Genomic DNA, 21,200 nt, shown 5'->3' on the forward strand with positions numbered 1-21,200 from the left:
AAAAAAGAAATATCTAAACTAAGGGGGAGGTGAAGCAACACGTGTACTAAGCATTCAAAAGAGTAGTATATAAAGAGCAATTTAAGACAGAAAGGGGAAGGACTTTTGTAACCTAAAAAGAAAGATAAAGACTAAGAAAGGGATATAACATAATAACAGCTCTCGGCTTACGTCCGAGGAGGCCAATTTACAATATTCCTTATTGTTTCCAAGTATTCGAAATCCTTAGTTTGTCATTTAATCCCCACATACTTCTAACCTGGGTTTCAAGCCCACACTCTACAAATTCATATTGTTTAAGGCTCATTGGGCCTGAGCCCATAACTGTTCTTGGGTCCAGGTGCAATTGTGCACTTACAAAAATGATAGTTTTTTTTTTTTGAGAAACACTCACAAAATGATAGTAAATTCTGTAACATCATTTGTTTTACTCTTGCTATAAGGAATATTATCAAAACGTTTTTTTAATAATAATAATAATAATAATAATAATAATAATAAGGTTTTAATTTTTAAAAGAAACAAAGTGCAATGAACCCTATGGAGTAACGCAAATAAAAGTCCTTGTAATTGTTATTATTTTGCTCTATACCCTACCAATCACAATCACAATCACAATCACAATCGGTCATACATCACCTTTTCTTTTCAATAAAGTAATCAAAGTTTAAAATAGAAAAATCTAAATACATGACATTCTATAATTAGTGATTAAAAACGAAACACTATTAGAGTGACACAAATAATACAACTATGAACTATTGACGCAATAGTTACTCTACAAGTACAAGTTCTTGTGGCAATGACCGATGTTCAAGTCTTTAAGAATAAGCTTCTCATATATATGCACTTAAATTAAGTTATAGTAAAATTTATAAGCTCAAAAAGCCCTTAAATTTGCAACATGAACCTCATAATAAAACACCCTCATCTGCAAAATAAAAATTGGCTTTTATCAATAAATGCATCCATTAATATTTTTAAAAATTTTCCATAAAAAAAATATTTTTTAAATTAGAGCAGGCCGGCTGCGGGGCACATGGCTTTTTGAAGATGTATGATATCTTATCTTCGGTACTTGAGTAGTTCTAGAACCACATATTATTTCAGAATTTTTTTGTCACAACTTTGACATGGCAAATTGTGAGCGGTTAATCATCACTTACACATAACTCTACAATTTTTTCTTCAATCACACTCTGCCGCGTTACTAGTGTGACAAGAAATTGTGAATATTTTTGCGTTCCTCGCCTCTTTCTTTGATACCGTTTGTACATAACACAAGCCATGGCCAAAATGGGGTTTTACCCCTTTCAGCAAAAACAAGTAGCAAAATGGCCATTTTTTAAAACTATTTAGCCATATGCCCTTGTTTTAAACTTGATTTTCTAAAAATCAAGTTTCAATGAAAAACTCGATTTTAAAAAAATTGAGTTATAGGCAAAAAACTTTTAAAAAATCGAGTTTTTCATTAAATCGACTTTTAAAAAATCAAGTTTTGCAAGTAACTCAATTTTCATTAAATCGAGTTTTTCATTGAAACTCGATTTTTAAAAAATTGAGTTTCAAAACAGAGGCATATGGTTTTTTTTTTTTTTTATAGAGAGTTTCAACCTATGGCATCCACTCCTGATGATAGTCATTTATCATCAGATCAAGACACCAATCAGTTTTTGGTGTAGGCGGGAATTGAACCCCAGATCTCTTATACAACCATTAAAGACTTTACCAGTTGAGCTAACTGGAACCCACAACAGGGGCAGATGGTTAAATAGTTTCAAAACAGAGCATTTTGCTACTTGTTTTTGCTAAAAGGGACAAAACCCCCCATTTTCTCTCACAAACCCTAAAAGGCAAAACCTTTTAGGCTGGACTCATTTATGGGCTGGCGTACTACGTACTAACGAAACAATTGGAGCACTCGCGAATTGTGTCTCAATGAAAATTTTTAGCTTTACCAAAAAAATATGAATAAATAAAAATAAAAATTTTGCTTGATTAAGTCAACAAATAGAAATAAAGAGGCAAAAGAACCCATAGAAGTAGTACTGGCGGTGTTTCTAATGTCTGTATTGATGGTGGCTTATGAAGTTGTTGACATGCATGTAATGGAGTGTGTTAGTGTTAGTAGACGTGTCACTCTATAGCCAAAAGGGTGTCACTCTATATGTTTATTCAATCAATACAATATATACATACAATCCACTACTCATACATGACAACACATGAAGCAATTGTTGAAAGTTTTCAACCAAGATCCACTTACCAAAAAAGCAAAGGAATTAAAACATCCAGAGAACAAAAGGGGGTGAAAACTAAAAACAATTTACCAAACTCTCAAATATCATTAGTATATATTTATTTAAAAAAAAATAGTAGGTAGACATGACACAACTGATGAGAAACTTGCCATGAGAATGAGAGGAAGAAGCCACAAGTTCCTACAATGTCAAGAATGGTCGTGTTTGTGTGAGGAAGGTGAATTACACCTCTTCATTTGCAATCAGCCAATCACAAACACATATTTGGGTATAAATGCTACGAACACAATATATAGTGCATATATGTGAGTGTGTATATATATATATATTTGGTATATGAGAGTATTAGGGGGTGTTTATTATTGTTGTTAAACAACAGTTTTCAGTGTTTAAACAATATTATACGTATTTTTATACATTTTTTCACTCACACGTATTTTCACAAAACAACAATAATATTACTAAAAATCTCCTATCAAACTAGCCCTTAATGTATTGGGTTTTAACTTTTAATGGGTCAAACCAATACATTTGCAACTGAAAAATGTCTAATGTTAACATGCGGAGAGCATTATCCATTATTGGGTTCAACGGATGCCAAGCAAAATACACTCCAACTATTCATGATTTACACATAGATGACTATACTAACCTTCAACATAAGAAAATGCAAACAGCAATGGGCACCGAATTATTCATGAAGATAATGGGCTTAGTTATGCATCTTGTTTACTTTCAGCTAATCCATGTATCTTCTGAATCCAGAAAAGATGCCAATGTGATGAGATCCATAGCTTCATTTGGCTGAAAAGGATTAGTAGCCCTCCAATTCTCAGGCTTCCCTTCATCCATTAAATCTTTAAGCTTGGCATCACATCCAGAAACTGGCAAATCCAACACAATGTCACGTACATTGATTTCATTCGTTTGGTGGCCATCTGAATTTCGCACATCCGATCTCAAAAGGTAATTTATATCCAAATCTATCAGAAAGTCAGAGATATTATTCTCCGGCTGAACTGAAGGAAATAGGTTCTCACTATTCTCATGAGGAACTATATTTTCATTGAACACTTGATTATTATCTGCTTGCCATGGGAGGATAACCTTTGTGCACCGCACTGCTTTTGGTCGAATCACAGGGTGAGCAACCGGTTTTATTCCTGGATTGGAATCTGATGTCAACTTTCTTATCCTTCTACTACTTTGTTCATGAATCTTGTCACCTTGCACCCTCTTGCTTAAAATGGTGTTCCAGTAATTCTTTATCTCATTGTCAGTTCGTCCTGGTAATCTCCGAGCAATGAGTGACCAACTGCAACACTCGTTACACAACGTCTAGTTTGTAAGTACATTAATTTATCACTTTATAGTGTGACATTTGGGAGGACGGAGGGGAATTTTCCCCGGACCCAAAGGAAAATGAGTTTATTTCACTTGCTTATGATTCACTTGCTAATGAATTCACTTGCTAATGAAAATATCTAGGGTTCAAATATTTCATCCTCCTTTATAACTATTGAATTTTTAAATTAAAAAAAAATCTCAAACTCGCATGCAAAATGAGTTTATTTCACTTGCTTATGATTTGCACAATTGTGGATTTTATAAATTTTTTTCTCAAAATTAAATTTACTGTTACTTATGCTGATCTTTTATTTAATATTTGTTAAACTTATCACTATATATTATCAAATTTGCAATTAATAGCAATGTGTAAGGTGTTTTTATCATTTCATCATAAAATTATTATAATAAAAAAATCATAAAATTATTATAATAAAGAAAAGGTGTTTTTTATCATAATAATAATAATAATAATAATAATAATAATGTATTTAGTTTTCTTTTTAATCTAAAATATATTTTGGTTTACTCAGAAGAAGTTAATAAAAACCTTATATAATATTATATATGAAGATTACTGTTAGGCATATAACGTTTTGAACAATTTAGTCAACTTATCATCTCATAAAGTTGTGGAAAAAATCATACCTTTAATATTGTTGAGGTGGTAAGTTGAAATTGTTGAACATTAATTTTAGATGAGCTCGTTGCTAACATTGTTTTAATCACAGTACATGTCATTATATACCAATGACAACATGTTACGAGCGCAAATTGGGTAAAAAGGGTTATTCTTCTTCTTTTCTTTTCTTTTTTCCGAAAAGTTATTTCACTAATCCTACTATGAATAAGGTTGTAGTTCCTAAGTAAAAAATAAGGTTGTAAATCAATCAAAATCTTAGTGGACTCCTAAATGGACAAAACTTAGATACAGTACGTTGAGTGCTGTTTTTTAAATTCCTCTGTTAAGATTCAACTTATAGCTACTTAATTAAAAAATACACTTCTATCATATGAGAAAAAATTCACATAAAAAAATCTTAAAAATGGAATCTAAGGAATAGCTAATTAAGTACTGCACCTAAGTTTTGTTCACCCTAAATATATGTCATCAGTTTGTGAAGACATTAACTTAACACTTCGATGTATTTTTATTTTCCATTCAAACTAACACTTGGGAATTCTTGAAGTGTGAGTATGACTACATTGAATCCAGTAATAATGTATCATTTTTTTAATAGTAAAGCAGTGCTATTTGATTTTTTAAATACCTTATTTCTTATAGCTAACTAAAAATTAGAAGGAAATTGTGGATTCATTGGGAGAGATCCGTGTATCAATTACTATAAAGTTTTCTCAATTGACATAATTTAATCATGTTCTTAGCATTTCTCATGTTTAAAATCATATATCTCCATTCATTCTTGAAGTGTGAGTGTAACCGCATTGAATCCAATAATAATATACAATTTTTTTTTTAATAGTAAAAGCAATGCTATTTGATTTTTTAATAACTTATTTCTGATAGCTAACTAAAACTTAGAAGGAAATGGTGGATTCAATGGGAGAGATCCCTATATCAATTATTTGGACTGTAAAGTTTTTCGAATTGACATCATTTAACCATGTTCTTGGCATTTCTTATGTTTAAAATCATATTTCCCCATTCATTCAGGAAGATTCAGTGACATATGCTCGGTTTCAATTCGCATGCAACATATCAGCATCTAGATTTTCGTAAAATAAATAATTATAAATGTTTGGACCTTAGATACTGCTGGCTTTGTCTTTCAAAAATGGCTTTTCCCACTCATGAAAATAAATATCTTTCTGAAAAAGACCTTGAATAATTGAATACCAAAACTCAGGTGTCAATCTATGAATCTCATAATTTCATTTGTTCGAATTGTTTGAAGGTCAATAAAAATAAAATAAAATTTTACTTCAACATTTTTGTGATGTTTGTGGTTCAAATCCCACATCCCCCATTCCACGCTATTTACCTATGGAGAGAGAGAGAGAGAGAGAGAGAGAGAGAATTTGGATATATGCAAAGGACGAGAATGATTAATACAACGGGATGGAAAAGTTGGTTTCAAGTCGAGGGAACAAAAAAATATAGAGAAAGACTTAAACTAACATTATTAAAAAGAGTAAAAAATAACATCAATTAAAAAGATAATGGATAATATGACTTCAAATAGGGAAAATAAGAAGAAGAAGAAGAAGAAGAAGAAGAAGAACATGTAGCCCTTACTAATCTATTTTAATCTATAACCAACCCTAAAAATTTGAAGGCTGGATGGTTGTTGTGTCAGCATATGGCTTGAATGTAAAGTTATTAAGTTGATTTTTGGTAGAGTTCGAATCAAATTAGCTAGAATCATGTTTTAAACTAGATATCTCTTGTAGCATGCCACTATTAGAATAGGGAGATATCTCTTTGAAGGTTCTGTTGCGACAAACTAGAACTAGAGTAAAATATATATATTATAGACTTTGTTATTTATAAGAGGTCTATGGGTGTATTTGAGGATTTGAGTTTTCTCTTCATCACCTTCAGTGAAGGTAGGCCTAAGGCAGTCTTAGGCCCTGTTTGGTTTTTTTTTTTTTTTTCATTACTCATCACTCTTCACTCAATTTTCGTCACTCATCACTTCTCACTCGTCACTTAAAATACCCCAATTTTCACTGCCCACCCGTTTGGACACTGTTTTCACTTTTTATAACTCGAAGATTTCAACCTTTTTGTGGAACCCATTTCTGATCACCAAGTCAGACCCATACCTGATCACTTAAAGCATACCACTAACAGAAGAAGCAGCAACCTTTTTTCATTATATGTATTTCTCAAAATGGTTGCTGCTTCTTCTTTTTCTTCTTCTTTATCTTCATCTTCCACAGCTTCTTCTTCAGCTTCGTCTCCATTTGCTCCGATGGTGAGCTCGAAGCCGCGGGCACGGTGGGGAAAAGACGATCTTGATCTGTATCCCTAAACCTAGTAAAAATTATGTGGGTTTTGTTTAATTTTGAGTTGATCTTGATGTTAAATTTTGAGTTGGAAAAATAGATCTTGATGTTAAATTTTGAGTTGATCTTGAACTTCATATGTTTAGTTTTCTAAGTTTAATTTTATTGGGTTTTGTTTGTTTCTATTTGGTGGGCTTGTGTGGATGAACATGTTTGTGGGTTTGGTGTTTGTGTGTTAGTGTGTTAGAGAAAAGATTGTGAGAAAAATAAAAAAAATTAAATTAAATTTTAAAAAAAAGGAACCCAAAAACCCAGTGAAAAGGAATGGGGGAAAAAAAATGCAACCAACCCAATGTGAAAGGGAAAAGAATGCAACCAGCAAAAAAAGGGAAAAGAAGGGAAAAGAAAAAAAAAAGCAACCAACGTGAAAGGGAAAAGAAAGAAGGAAGAGGAAGAAGACCAGTGTGAAAGGGAAAAGAAAAGAAGAAGAAGATGAAGATGAAACCAGTGTGAAAGGAAGACCCACCGAACCCAGTGAAAAAAAAAAAAAAAAAAAGTCAAAAGTTACCGCTGTTTCTCTAACAATGAGTCTTTCCATGTGTGTTTAATTACGAAAATACCATTAAAAACTGAGGTTATGTTTGGTAACAGTTTTTGTTGTCTATTTTCAAAAACTTGTTTTTGAGAATATAAAGAAAAAACAATTTTCTTATATTTTTGAAATTAAAAACATGTTTGGTTAGTTGAAATTAAAAAGATAATTTTTTGAAAAAAAAAATAGAAAATATTAAAATATGTTGTTATTAAGATTTGAACTCTAATGATAACTCATTGAATGAGTTAGATTCATTAAATTAAATGCGTATTTTTATTGACTTTTGAAAATTAGAAACTGAAAACAGCCTTTTGCATGTTTTCAGTTTCCTTCACAAATTGAATTTTGAGAATAGTTTTTGTTTTCTGTCCGTTTAGGGTTGCCAAACAAGTTTTTTAGTTTCAAAAATAGAAAATTGTTTTTGAAAACAGAAAATAAGGGAAAAAACAATTACCAAACATACCCTGAGTTTTGGAAACTGAAAACATCTAAAATGTGTTTTCAGTTTTCATAACTCATTACTAAAAAATCAGAGAATTGAGTAATGGAAACAAAAACTAGAAACAAAAATCAAACAGACTTCTCATCACTGGATCCCACCATTTTTGAGTTATGAGTGATGGAAACAGAGTTATGAGCAATGGAAACAACAAATCCAAACAGCCCCTTAGTATTCTTTTTTATGTGTTTGTATCTATTTTTATTTCAAATTATCTTCGTTTTTATATTTATTTTGGAAATCTTTCTAAAGTTAATAATATTTTTCATAATCAATCTTATGTGAGAATGTTTACAGAGGCACTTTCACACAACATGGTGTATATCTCTAAAAGAAATTTTATAATTTTAATATGCTTTTTATTGTACTTTATTGCACATTTACTAAATCTTAACTCCTTCTTGTGGTTAAAATTATTTTCCTTACTAAGATTTTCCTTACTAAATGTCAATTAATCACTACTAAGATTTTCTAACCTAGAATGAGAAAGATGAAAGAAGTAATTTTAATTGAAGGAAGAAGGAGAAGCACAGGACCCACACAAGGCCAAGGCCTAAGGCCCCCACTACAAAACATTTCCACCCTTTCATGAAAAAATGACGCACCCTACATTATAAAAATGCCCAAATCTTATGATGATATTTTTTTTTAAATAGTTGTGCACTATTTCTATCATGAGTGATGCTAGAATTATTACAAATTTTACTTCATAAAACTTACAAAAAAATATGCTACCAATCACAAAAAAAAAAAAAAAAAAAAAAAAGATGATGCAAATTAATATTCATTAATTAAATTGTTAAAGTTCATAATCACATTCATTGTCACATTAATGATTAAACATTTTATAGTATAATTTGTAATAGCTTTGACATTTTCTTTTTCTTATCTCCATCAAAGCCTCCAAAATACTAGACCAAGAAAAGCTTAACCCAATTGAAATCCTATATTGTTTAGAGGGAAAATTGTTGAAAATGTGCTAGTTCATCAATGATGATTAATTTCCTCAAATAGCTTGAGACTTTAATTTTTATAAACCAATATCCTACATAGTAGATTGTCAACATTGGCCACCTAATCTCCTAAATAGTCACACACCGAACAATCTTTATCTTCTTAATACTAAAATATAAAATTAATAATTAGATTACAACTTTATTAAATCATGTGTTACCTTGTTAAATTTTATGCTTAAACTATAATAATTAATTAATTCTCTACATGAAGTTAACTTTAGTTTAGTTAGAGCATTATTATTGGTGGTGCTAAAAAGTCATATTACTATTTTTAGCACCACCAATTACAAAACTTGGGTTGTATTGGTGGAGCCAAAATAAAAAATTTTGACTTCTCAGCTACAGTGCACAACCATAGATGATCGTGCACTGTGGCTCAAAGGTTAAATATATATATATATATATATATTTTTTTTTTTTTTTTTTTTATGTTGTGTTTACACTGGTTAGAATTTTTTTTTTCTCCTCCTTTCCCATTTCTACATGTTGCTCCTCTCTCCTTAGTCCTTACACTCTTCATTTCTTCCCGTTGCAAAGCTCCTATTCCTCCACTCATCACTGCCGACCCAAGCCCCTGCCCAGCACCAAAACTCTCTTCATTTGTGGTGGATGTTTTTATGATTATTCTAATGAGTTATTTATATTATTTTAATCAAATAACTAAGAATATAGATCCACTAATATTAAATGTATGGTAAAGTGAATAGTTAAAATAGATAATGTGACTTTTGTAGGTGCTAAATAGCCCAATTTTTGCCTCCACAAATGTAGATGCTCTTAGTATGCAAATTATATATTTCACTCTTCAAATTAGGGTGAGTTTGGTTGGGCTTTTTGAAAAAGTGCATAATGAAAAAGTTTAGTTTTCAAAAAGTGCATAATGAAAAAGTGTTTTTTCAAAAAGTTGAGTGTTTGGTAAAAGCTGTTAAAAAATGTTTTTTGAAAAAGCTGAGTGTTTGGCTAGCACTTATAAAAGTTGCAATTTGAAGGGTAAATTACCAAAAAGGACAATGTAGATATAAGGAAGTTTATTTCATACTTAAATCAACTACTTCATATACTTAAATCAATTTTTCTCTTTCTAAATTTTTTTTTTCTCATCAATATTAGCTAATAATAATCCACCACTTAAGATTTATTGTGAAAATATTGTGAAATTATTGTGATAATTGATACTGATTTTAATTTGAACGTACTATTGCAATTATTTTTTTCTTTTTCTAAAAAAATTATTTTTTCTCACCAATATTAGCTAATAATAACCTACCACTTAAGATTTATTGTGAAAATATTGTGATAATTGATACTGATTTTAATTTAAATGTACTATTACAATTATTTTTTTCTCTTTCTAAAAAAATTATTTTTTTCTCACCAATATTAGCTAATAATAACCTACCACTTCAAATTTATTGTGAAAATATTGTGATAGCATTTTCTTTTTTTTTTTCCTTTTTCTTTCCCTCCTTTTTTCTCCTCCATACACGTACCCTTCTCTCTCTTTTTTTCTCTTTTTTTTTCTCCTTCTTTTCCTCTTTTTTTCCCCTCCACACGCGTACCCTTCCCTTTTCTATTTTGTCCTTCTTTCCCATTTTCCTCCAGATTGCAGAACTCTTTCCTTTTTTCTTTTTTTCTTTTTTCTTCTCTTCCTTTCTCTCTTTTCATTCCACAGAGTTCTTTCTTTTTTTTTCTTTTTTTTTTTTTCTTTTTTTTTTTCCTTCTTCTTCCTTTCTCTCTTTTCATTCCACAGAGCTCTTTCCTTTTTTCTTTTTTTCTTTTTTTCTCTTACCACTTCGTCTGCAATGAGAGTCACTGTGTGTGAGACTCTAAAGGTGAGAGTCATTGTGCTTGGTGTTTTGTTGATCAAATCTCTACCTTCAAAATTTATTTCTCAGATCAGAAAGTCTCATAAATTTCTCAGATCAAAATTTATTTCTCAGATCAGAAAGTCTCAGAGAGATGAGATGAGAGGAATGAGGGGCAGCTGCACAATGGGTAATTCGGTAATTTTAGGATGAGCCCAACGGATAGCTGAAAACGCCCATGGACTTTTTGTTTATGGAACTTCAGACCTCCATAAGCGTTTTGGGCGTTTTTGCCTTGGTCCAAAACGCAACTTTTACCCAAAAGTTGCGTTTTTGCTTCACCAAACGCTCAAAGAAATTCAGCTTTTAAATAAAGCTGCGTTTCAGCCCCTAAAAGCCCAACCAAACGGGCACTTAATCTTGACTTTATTAATATTAAATAAAATTATTTAATTTATATATTTTATGAATAACTTATTTGATCTATATTTAAATATAAAAACCGTTTTTTAAATTTATGGCCTCAAGTCTCAAATTACATTGAGCCGGCTCCAGAGGAGAAGAAGAAGATCGATTTCCCATACCTGTTACCAAGAAGCTTATGTAGTTTGATAATGAGATCTTCTTCATCCTCAGAAAAGTTGCCTCTCTTGATATCTGGCCTTAGATAATTCAACCAACGAAGCCGGCAACTCTTCCCACATCGCCGCAGCCCTACAAAATAAGAAGTAAGTGTTAGTGTGAATAATCGACAAAAGAGAACCACTTTGAGAGAAGAGAGAATATATAGTGCATATTGTTAGAAGTTAGAACCAGCTCTTTGAGGCAGGTCTGTCCATTTCCCTTCGCCATGGATTTTAATGTAGTTTTTCAGGATGTTATCTTCCCGTGCAGACCATGCTCCCCTGATTACACCTTTCGGACAGTATGGCCTTCCTTCCATTTCTGCTCTCTCACAACATTTTTTTTCTCTCTCTTTTAGGCTTTTGCTTCCACTACTCTACTACTCTACAAGGAGCTCCAAACCTTCTTAATTTATAAACGTGCAACAAAAGCTTGACACAACTGAAATTATTAAACATGTTTAGCAAAAAAACTGAAATTATTAAATATTAATTATAATGATATTATTATATTCAGCAAAAATCAAATGAAATTATTATTATTATAATCATGGCTGGAGCTATCACGTTTTCACCGCGTTTAGCAACAAGTTAAAATATTTCCTGATATCGAATATAGGGACCACCTATATTTGAGACTATATATTGACCTTTGGGTAAATTCCACTAAATCCCTCCTAAGGTTTAAGTTAATACCAATCAGGTCCAAGATAAAAAAACGATCAACTTAATCCTTAAAAGACAATTTTATCCATGACTAGCCAAAACCTTCTCATCTTAGTCACAAACCCTTCTCTCTCTCTCTCTCTCTCTCTCTCTCTCTGACCTCTGGCTCCCTCTCTCTCTCACCCACACCCACAGCGGCTCCCTCTCCCTCACTCATACCCACGGCGGCTGAAGACTCCCTCTTCCATGGCCAAAACCCATTTTTGCCACTACCATCTTCCACTCTTTTCTCAAATCAGTGCCATGGAAACATTTGACTAGGGATTTTCGAGCATCACATCACCACCACTGCTATTGTTCCATGCCAACAGCTCTGATTTGGTGCCAAACGTGCTTGGGTCTTTGTTTTTAGGTTTAGATCTCTATTTTTGGGTTTGGGTATTTGTTTGTGTTTGGATTTGTGTGTCAAATGTCAAGGGAACGTTTGACAAGACCCATGAGCTCCGCCACCACCATCGGTGACGCCACCACCAGTGGCCCTCAATCTCTATCCTCTTTCTCTGTTCTAATTTTTTTTTTTTCTCTTTTGGTTTAGTTCTTTGTTGGTTTGGGTCTTAGTCAATTTACAGATTGGGTTTTCTTATGTGATATAAGGATTTGGTGATTTTTTATTTGGGTTTAGAATGGGGTTTAGGTATTGTCATTTGCAGATTTGTGGGTATTTTTTTATTTAAGGTTTGTCTCAAAATGGCTCTAATATGGTGATTTTGTTAGTGTGTTCATATGAATCTGTGTATGATTAGTAATCTGGGATAATTTTTGGGGGTTTCAGGTTTTGGAATTGTATGGCTATGTGTGTATGTTTGTGTTCTATAAGATGGTGCATCTATGTAGTGTGATTTGTGCTCAAATCCATGCTCATGTTTTTTAATCACAGTAAATAAAGAGAGTGTCTGAATGAGAAAGAGAAGAGTGAATAGTGCTAAATGGAGTTGGGGATAAAATTGCCTTCTAAGAACCAAGTTGATCGTTTTTTAAAAGTCTTGAACTTAATTGGTATAAGCCTAAATCTCAGGGGAGGTTTAGTGGAATTTACCCTTGATCTTTTTATTTTTTTATGAATAAACTATATTGATCAATAAGAGTAATTTTAGTACCACATAAAATGTTATAAATTTTGCCACTATTATTCTATGCGGCAAATTATAATTGGTTGCATATTACTTTTAAATGAACTTACCACTTCTTCTTTACTACTCATAATAAGCCAAATGGACAACGATGACTAGACTTATGGTTTATCAGGTGTTCTTTGAATTTATTATCACTATATAATGTTTCTGAAGAACATTTGACCCAAGCACTCCTCTTTTCAACATTGGGTTGTGCTCTATAATAATTGTACCCTGTGTTGATCATTAATTATTGTCCAAATTCTCTACAACCTTCCATCATTTTTGTCTAACTCAAGCCCTATTCTTTTTAAGAGTAAGGTTAAGGACACATAATTTGAAAATTTTGTACCACAATTTACCATGTTGTAAGTTATAATTGGTAAAAGTGTGTCTTTACATGGCCTATCATCTCACCTTTATTAATCACAACTCACCACATGGCGAATTGTTATACAAAATTATGCTAAATTATGTGTCCCTAATTAATTAGTTTCACCTGATCAGATGTACTTAATTAATTAATTAATTTTATGGGTTTAGCCTGGTTAGATGTACTTAATTGATTGGAGGTGTAATAAAATATAATTTTTTGCTTTAAATGGCTGTGCACTGTAGCAACAAGCATTATTTTGCCAAAAAACTGTTAAAAAACATTATTTCTCCAGAAAACCTCGTTATTCGACACCCATGCAAGCAAGGCTACAAGCACTACTATTTTTGTCAATAGAACAAGTGAATCATGTGATATTTAATTATTTATTACAGTTGCTAGTGCAATTTGATTTAAAATTAAAACCCACGGATCATGTGTTTTTTTCTTTTATAGGCCATCCGCCCATGTAAGCATTTTTTTTATTATTAGGATAAACGGCAGAGTGATCTTGTTAATTCCGAGAAAAGTTAGGACTGCTGTTTCGGAATCACTCGGTTTGATTATAGAACAGAACGAGTGTATCTTCTAAACTTTTTTTTTTAGAATATTAAATATTTTAATACACATAGAGAGAAGGGAGAAGGTCATAAAGAAAATGACAGTAATGTATATCTAAAATGGTCTAATTTTTTAATACATAGCACAGACTTCAAACTTCTTTAACTCACACTCATTTTTCAATATGAGATTAACCTAATGTTTTTTCATTTTAGAATACTAAATATTTAACACCTTCCAAACCATTTCGAAATTACTACTGCATATAAATAATTGTAAATTTTTTATAAGTTTTTAGGTAAGTATAAAAAATATTACAAATATTTATATATTAATATTTAATGAAAGTTGTGATATGAAAAATAAATTGATAATATATATATCAAGTCAGGGGTTCATTTGTCCCCTGAAGAATAGGCAACGCTGTCTTTGCAATTGATAATATTGCATTGATTTTTGAAACACCATAATGAAAGTTGTGGTATGAAAAATGTGTGGGGCAAAAAGATCCTGGTGGGAACGTGGGCCTTTTGGGCCGTGTTAAGGAAGGCCGACCTGACCCTGGGGTTAGAAATTGTTAGTGCTATGGGTCGGCCCATACGCCGAGGATCCGAGGATCCAGCCGAGGATGTTTTTCCCCTCGGACTGACACCAGAGAACCCGGGATTTCATGGTAAAGGTTAGGGAATGACACGGTCAAGACCAATGGTTAAAGGGGGTGAACCCTTGAATGTCCTAGAAGCACCAATGTTGGAAGAATGTCAAAGGTAAAGGCTGCTACCTCCACATTAAAGACCCTGCACCTACCACCCTGGCCGCATTAATGGGGAAGTGACACCTGAACAGTGGAAGAGAAACTTCTGGTCACTATTCAAAAGTACTGAGAAAAGAAATATCTAGTTTAAGGGGGAGGTGAGGCAACACGTGTACAAAGCATTCAAAAGAGTAGTATTTAAAGAGCAATTTAAGACAGAAAAGGGGACGGAACTTTTTGTAACCTAAAAAGAAAAAAAGACAAAGAGAGATATAATATAAGAACAACTCTTGGCTTATGTCCGAGGAGGCTGATTTACTATACTCCTTGTTATTTCCAAGCATTTGCAATCTTTAGTTTGTCATTTAACCCCCACACACACTTCTAACCTAGGTTTCAAGCCCACACTCTACAAATTTGTATTGTTTAAGGCTCATTGGGCCTGAGCCCATAACTGTTCTTGGGTCCAGGTGCAATTGTGCACTTACAAAAAATAAATTTGAAAGATGGCATTTATATTTATTGGATTAATTTTAGTCAAATTTTCTATTTGTACTAATTTAATATATTTATTTATATTTTAAATAATTATTAAATTAATTATGACATCATTAAGGTTCAATCTCAAAGTTCAACCTCAAAAACCTTTTACCTCTTCCTTTGATGGTTCGACGAAAGGTTCGGATTTCAAAACCATACTTCAATCCAACCATGAGATAGACTTTTTTTTTTTAGAGAAAAAGTAAACTGAAAAGATGTTAGTGTGGTACCAAGCAAGAGTTTTTATGCTTTTTTATTGATTTTTTTTTAGAGTTTCAACTTATGGTGTCTGCTTCTAATGATAACTCTTTATTATCAAACCAAGACATCAATCGATTTTTTGTGTAAGTGGGGATTGAACCCTAAATCTCTTATTCAACCATCAAAGACTTTACCAATTGAGCTAACCGGAACCCACCCATGAAATAGACTTAAGAGGTTTATTTGATTTTAAAAGAAAAGAAAAAAGAAAAAACTAGCCCCTAGTTTCCTTCGCTATAACTCTCCCTCTCTGTTTCCCAATTTCTTTGTTCTCCTCTAGACTCTACTACCTCTTCTATCTTCTCCCAAAACAAATCAGATCTACTCCAATCAAAAGTAAATAGTAAGATTTTAGCAACAGCGGAATTGTTAACAACAAAAAAAATGCCAGATCTAGTTCATAGTTTCATTTTGTCAACAAAAAAATTTTCATTTTTTCTCTTTCACCTCCTCTCTCTATTCCAAAATTTCGCTCTCACTCAAAGAACTCTGCGTTTCATACCTGGCAAAATTTGAATTTCAGTTGAAATTACTTGGAATTGACCAGAATGGCCGAAAATCCCGAAATTGGTCGAAATTTAATTTGATGCGGAACATATGGTATTACCATTTTGGTTAGCATGCCATAAGAGAAAGACCAGCTGAATCAGAACGAAATTCATAACATTGATTCCTACCATGACTTGACAACCACCTATATAAAAGAAGGGAAAAAAATGATGGAAGAAAAAGGGAGCATAACTATGTGTTCACATTAAAACCCCCAACCCACTATCACTACTCGAACCCACAATTCTTAGGCTAACAAATGTGATCGATTAGAAGGGCTTTCTAGCAAAAACCACTAAAAAGTTATTGAACACTTTAAACACCAAAATACATGCTATATCAATGGTGCTAAAACTAAAAAAAATTTAGCAACATACTACAATGATTTGCCACTATTAGCAAGTCACTATAGCATACTGCTACTATTATTTAATTAGTTTATTTTCAAAGGTTAGAAGGAAGAGAGAAATTAATATATAGGGTTGTTTATATTATTCTAATAGATTATATTTGTTCGTTTAGACCCCTTAAAACAGGTTGTTTAACCTAATTAACTAACCAAGTTGATTATTAGGTTAATTATTCAGATCTAGGTTAAACAAGAATACATCATATCATGCACAGTAACGGAAAAGTAAATAACACCATGATATGATGACTCAGGAAAACCGATGAAACTAACCGTTTCAAGATAAAAACCTGGGAAAAATTTGACCTAGCAATCCTCAAGGTATAATAAATTCACTATAAGAGAATCGAAGTTTTTATAAAAGATTTAACTCTAAATCTATTGCTACCTCATGTAGTAATTTATTGACATGATCACGTGCAAGTTTCGAATCCACAGACTCCTTCTCTCCTTAGACTTACTGCAACACAAGCACTCACGCTTGTGACTTTGAGATCTCACTTAAACATTTCATATCAGCATCAGTAATAATCTTGTAGCAGCAACTAGGTTCTTAAAACCTAACAAATTATATGTAAAAATAGAAGATTTAATATAAAGTGTTTTGTCAAATAAAGTATTAAAATAAATAAAAATATTTTTTTAAGTTCTAAAAGCTAAATTTGTGTCACGTTTAGCGATTAGACCACATGGAATAAAAGGTCTTACAAATATTAAGGACTCGTTTGGTAAGAGATTTCTAGTAACATTGTGTAAGTTTTGTAAAAATATGTGTGAATGAAAATATATAAAAATACGCGTTGTGATATTTAAATAACAATTTTCATGGTTTAAACACCATTGCCAAAGGGGCAAACTTTTCAATCTTGTCGTATTCTCATGTCTCCCATTTCGTATTTTCAATCAACAAGTGAGAGAGTTAGTGAGCTACGTCAAAAAGTGTGTGCTGTCAAAAAAAAAAGGGGGAGAGAAAAAACATGTTTATCTTGCAAAGAATGATTTTTTTTTTTTTTAGCTGTCGCGCATACATAAAGATAAATTTGGGTTTTTTTTTTTGTTTTTTTGATAATGCTTTTTGGGGGTTACAAACACTAGGTAAAAAAAATATAAAATTGGAATATTTTATATAAAAATATAACATCAAACTCCATCAATAATGCGAATCAATAAGAAAAAGAGCACCAGATCATTTATGCCTTGAAAGTTGAAAGTTGAAACGCAACGGCATCTGCAAATATAAAATCAAAGACAGACAACATTTGGAAGAAAAGGTGTTTGATCTTATTAGGCTTTTGCTTCCACTACTCTACAAGGAGTTCCAAACCTTCTTGTATAAATGCGCGACATAAAGCATGGCACATCTGAAATTATTATTATTATTATTATTATTATTGTTATATTCATGGCTGTAGCACGTTTTCAGCGTTTAGCACCAACTTCAAAAACTGCCTGATATTCTATAAAATAAAATAAAAAAAGAACACCACTTACTTTTTTGAGATTGATTTTTTTAAAATGAATAGACTATACATGTTGATCATTTATGATTACTAACTAAGAAGTACACATAATTCATTTGAGGTGTTGTATCTGGACACACACCAAACACTTTTGCATACATGTCCAGTTGTGTCTCTCTTTTAAAATTATAAAAAAGAAGAAGTATAAGATAGAGCCTGAATACGAGAACAAAACAAATTGAATACCCTTTCACAAAACAAAGATAACTATCATGCTCTAAATAATAATATTGCATTTGAAAATTAATAAATATTTTTATCCTTGATTTATATTCTAATTTATGAACATCTTTAATAGTAATGAATTTGCTTTATTACCCATTATTACTCTTAACTTGATATAAAAATGATTAATGATATATAGAAATAAAAAAAATTTATTATTTTTCTTAAACTGATATATGCATGTTTAATATTATAAGAAAATAAATATTTAACTACATATAAAAACCCCACGTGATCATGTTATTTCCGACCATCACTTCACAACCACTTATATTAATTTTTTAAAAAAATATATCAAATTATGGAAGAAAAAGAGAGTTGGCATGTGTGTTTACAGCTTCCGACTCATTCATGGCATGGGATCACTCGACTAATAGTGAGAAGTAACATTATTCAAACTCTCAAGCCCACAAATGTAATGAGTCATGAAGATTTTCTACCACTAAGCTACACCTTCAAGAGAGATTAAAAAAAAAAAAAAAAAAGTAAAGCCACACTATTAGGTAATTATATAAAAAAATTGGGAAAAAGTTAACAAATGCCTTAAAGATATTGATTTTTAAAATTTTATTAAAATTTTTTATGAAAAAAGAAAATTATTAAAAAATTTTACTGTTTTTTATAATTTTCATAATAATAATATAAAAAAAAAACTTAAATAATTTATTAACAATGGTGTAAAAGACAACCGATAATAAGACTTACATAAGTCCTGGTAACACTCACAAATATTGAGATGCAAGGCCCCTTTGGTGTTCCAATTCACATGGAATAAAAGCCCATATAATGGCTTGTCTTTTCAATCAAGCCATGTCTCTCATTTCATATTTTCAATCAATAAGATAGAGAGAGCTGCACGAAAAAGTGGGCGCCGTCCCAAGAAAAGAGAGAAAAAACATCTGTTTTGTACGGTTTTTTTCTTTTCAAATAATGATGAGATCACAGGTAAATTCAAAATTCACATGGTATGCAAGTTCAACAATGTTTCACCGAAAAAAAAAATAATAATAATGGTATGAAGGTTCATCCAGTGACTTGTTTTTTCAATCATGCTATGTCTCTTGTTTCATATTTTCAATCAATAAGAGAGAGATCTGCATGAAAAAGTGTGTGCCACGTCCAATAAATTTTTTTTTTTTTTTTTAAATACTGACAGGATTACAAGTAAATTCACCTGTCCTAATTTGTTTACGTGGTGAGTTATATGCAATAAAGTTGTAAATTCACATAGGTTCATTACTTTTATTCCATTACTCATAAATTGTCTCGTAGACAAATTGTAGTAAAAGTTATAAATTTAATTGTGATCTTCACAAATTTTTTTTTTTAAATCCTAGGCACATGCAGAAAGATGAATTTGAGATTTTTTTTGGGAGAAAGGTTTTTGGTGCCACAGGGGGTGTTTGACAAGCTAACTTAAACACATTTTAAACAACATTACACATATTTTCACACATTTTAAACAACATTACACACATTTTCACTCACTTTCACACATTTTAAACAACATTACACACATTTTCACACACATTTTCACCCACACGTATATAAAAAACACTTAAACAACGTAACTTAAACTACTCTCTCAAACACCCTCACAATCACTAAAACTTACGGTATTCAAAGTTAGTAAAGATATCTAGTGGATTAATATTAATTCTTAAATAGAAAATATTATAATTGATAGTATCATAATAGTTGATTTATTGGAATTTATCCTGTAATATTTTCTTTAAACGAAAAAATGTTTTTCTCGCAAATATATGTATTTGATATCTTCACTTGATAAGTTTGAAGATTTTTAAAAATTCTTAATTGATTTTTTCAATTCACAAGAGACTAAACTGTGACCCAACAATAATAGGAAACTTTGTAATACGCTCTAGTTGAAAAGAATAATATCACAATTATTTCAAAGATAAGATATTAATTTTGAAAAAAAATATTAAGGCTTATTTTAAATACTAAAAAATATTAAGATTTATTTTAATTAAAAATAAAAAAATTCTAAAAAAAATCAAATTCGATCAATAATACAAATCAATAGAAAAAAAAAAGCACTTGATCATTTATGCCTTGAAACCCGACATCCACTGCAATTTATATAAAATCAAACTCACACAACATTTGGCAAGAAAAGGTGTTTGAGCTTATAGCTAAAAAGATATAAATCAATTCTAACCCCAATCCAAAACGAACTTACACAACATTTGGCAAAACAATATTTGATCTAGTAAGGGAAAAATCCTTTTAAGTAAAAAATGTTAATATCAAACTCACTTACAATCACTTATCTAAGGGTGTGTTTGGTTGGGTTGAAAAAAAAAAGTGAATGGAAAATGGAAAAAAAATGAATAATAATTGTGGTTGGTAGGGAAGGGAGAGAGGGAAAAATGGTGAGACCTAGCAGTTTTCTTTTCAAGCTCATCAAAATTGAATCACCCCAATTTGGAGTGAAAACACCAGTGAAAATGCTTCGCAATATTTTGGACGAAATTGCCCAAGCTAACGTTCAAATTTTTTAAACTTTCCTGTCCTTTTCTTGTTCGCTTCTTTTATCTTTTTTAATAAAAATTTTTTGTCATTCCTTCCGTTTCTTTTTTTTTTTCATTTGTGCTAAATCACTGATGTTTGATCCTTTTTTTGGGAATTTTTTTCCTTCTTTTGTGCTTATCTTCGTTTTTTTTTTTTTTTTTCCTTTTCTTTTTCTTTTGTGTTTATCTTTCAGTTTTTTTTCTTTTCTTTTCTTTTATTATGTGCTTATCCTTTCAGTTCTCGAACAATTAGCTGGGTTTTTTATTATAAAAAAAATTTTGGTGGTTAAACTTCTTGTCTTTATATATTTATTTATAAATAAAGTACCAATTATACACAATTTTTTAATAAAAAAAGTGTTACTTTTTGTTTATTTAATAGGGATATAACTATAAATTTATACCAACTTCATTTTTCATCCCCTCAATTAACTAGGTAAAAAAAATATATAAATCCAATAGTGGCTGTTATAGCGCCCATCAAACTTTCTTCTTTCCATCAAACTTTCTTCTTTTTTGT

General features: G+C 31.2%; 1 protein-coding gene across 1 annotated transcript; it reads right to left on the minus strand.

Annotated features, from left to right (window-relative positions):
* Nucleotides 1–2,761: 2,761 nt before the first annotated feature.
* Nucleotides 2,762–11,479, minus strand: LOC142621979 (transcription factor MYB1-like). Its single transcript, XM_075795380.1, has 3 exons — nucleotides 11,307–11,479; nucleotides 11,078–11,207; nucleotides 2,762–3,576 (listed from the first exon to the last, which is right to left on the minus strand). The coding sequence occupies exons 1-3, from the start codon at nucleotides 11,434–11,436 to the stop codon at nucleotides 2,997–2,999; spliced, it is 840 nt and encodes a 279-aa protein (XP_075651495.1). The 5' UTR covers nucleotides 11,437–11,479; the 3' UTR covers nucleotides 2,762–2,996.
* Between the last annotated feature and the right edge of the window lie 9,721 nt (nucleotides 11,480–21,200).

The sequence above is a fragment of the Castanea sativa genome, chromosome 1 (genome assembly GCF_040712315.1).
Source record: "Castanea sativa cultivar Marrone di Chiusa Pesio chromosome 1, ASM4071231v1".
Taxonomy (NCBI): Eukaryota; Viridiplantae; Streptophyta; class Magnoliopsida; order Fagales; family Fagaceae; genus Castanea; species Castanea sativa.

Bases quoted from the DNA above. Each gene is read 5' to 3' on its own strand.
- LOC142621979 (XM_075795380.1), bottom strand. From the start codon at position 11,436: ATGGAAGGAAGGCCATACTGTCCGAAAGGTGTAATCAGGGGAGCATGG. The intron at 11,208-11,306 runs GTTCTAACTTCT...CTTATTTTGTAG, and splicing joins AGACCTGCCTCAAAGAGCTG to GGCTGCGGCGATGTGGGAAG. The intron at 3,577-11,077 runs GTATGGGAAATC...CGAGTGTTGCAG, and splicing joins CATAAGCTTCTTGGTAACAG to TTGGTCACTCATTGCTCGGA.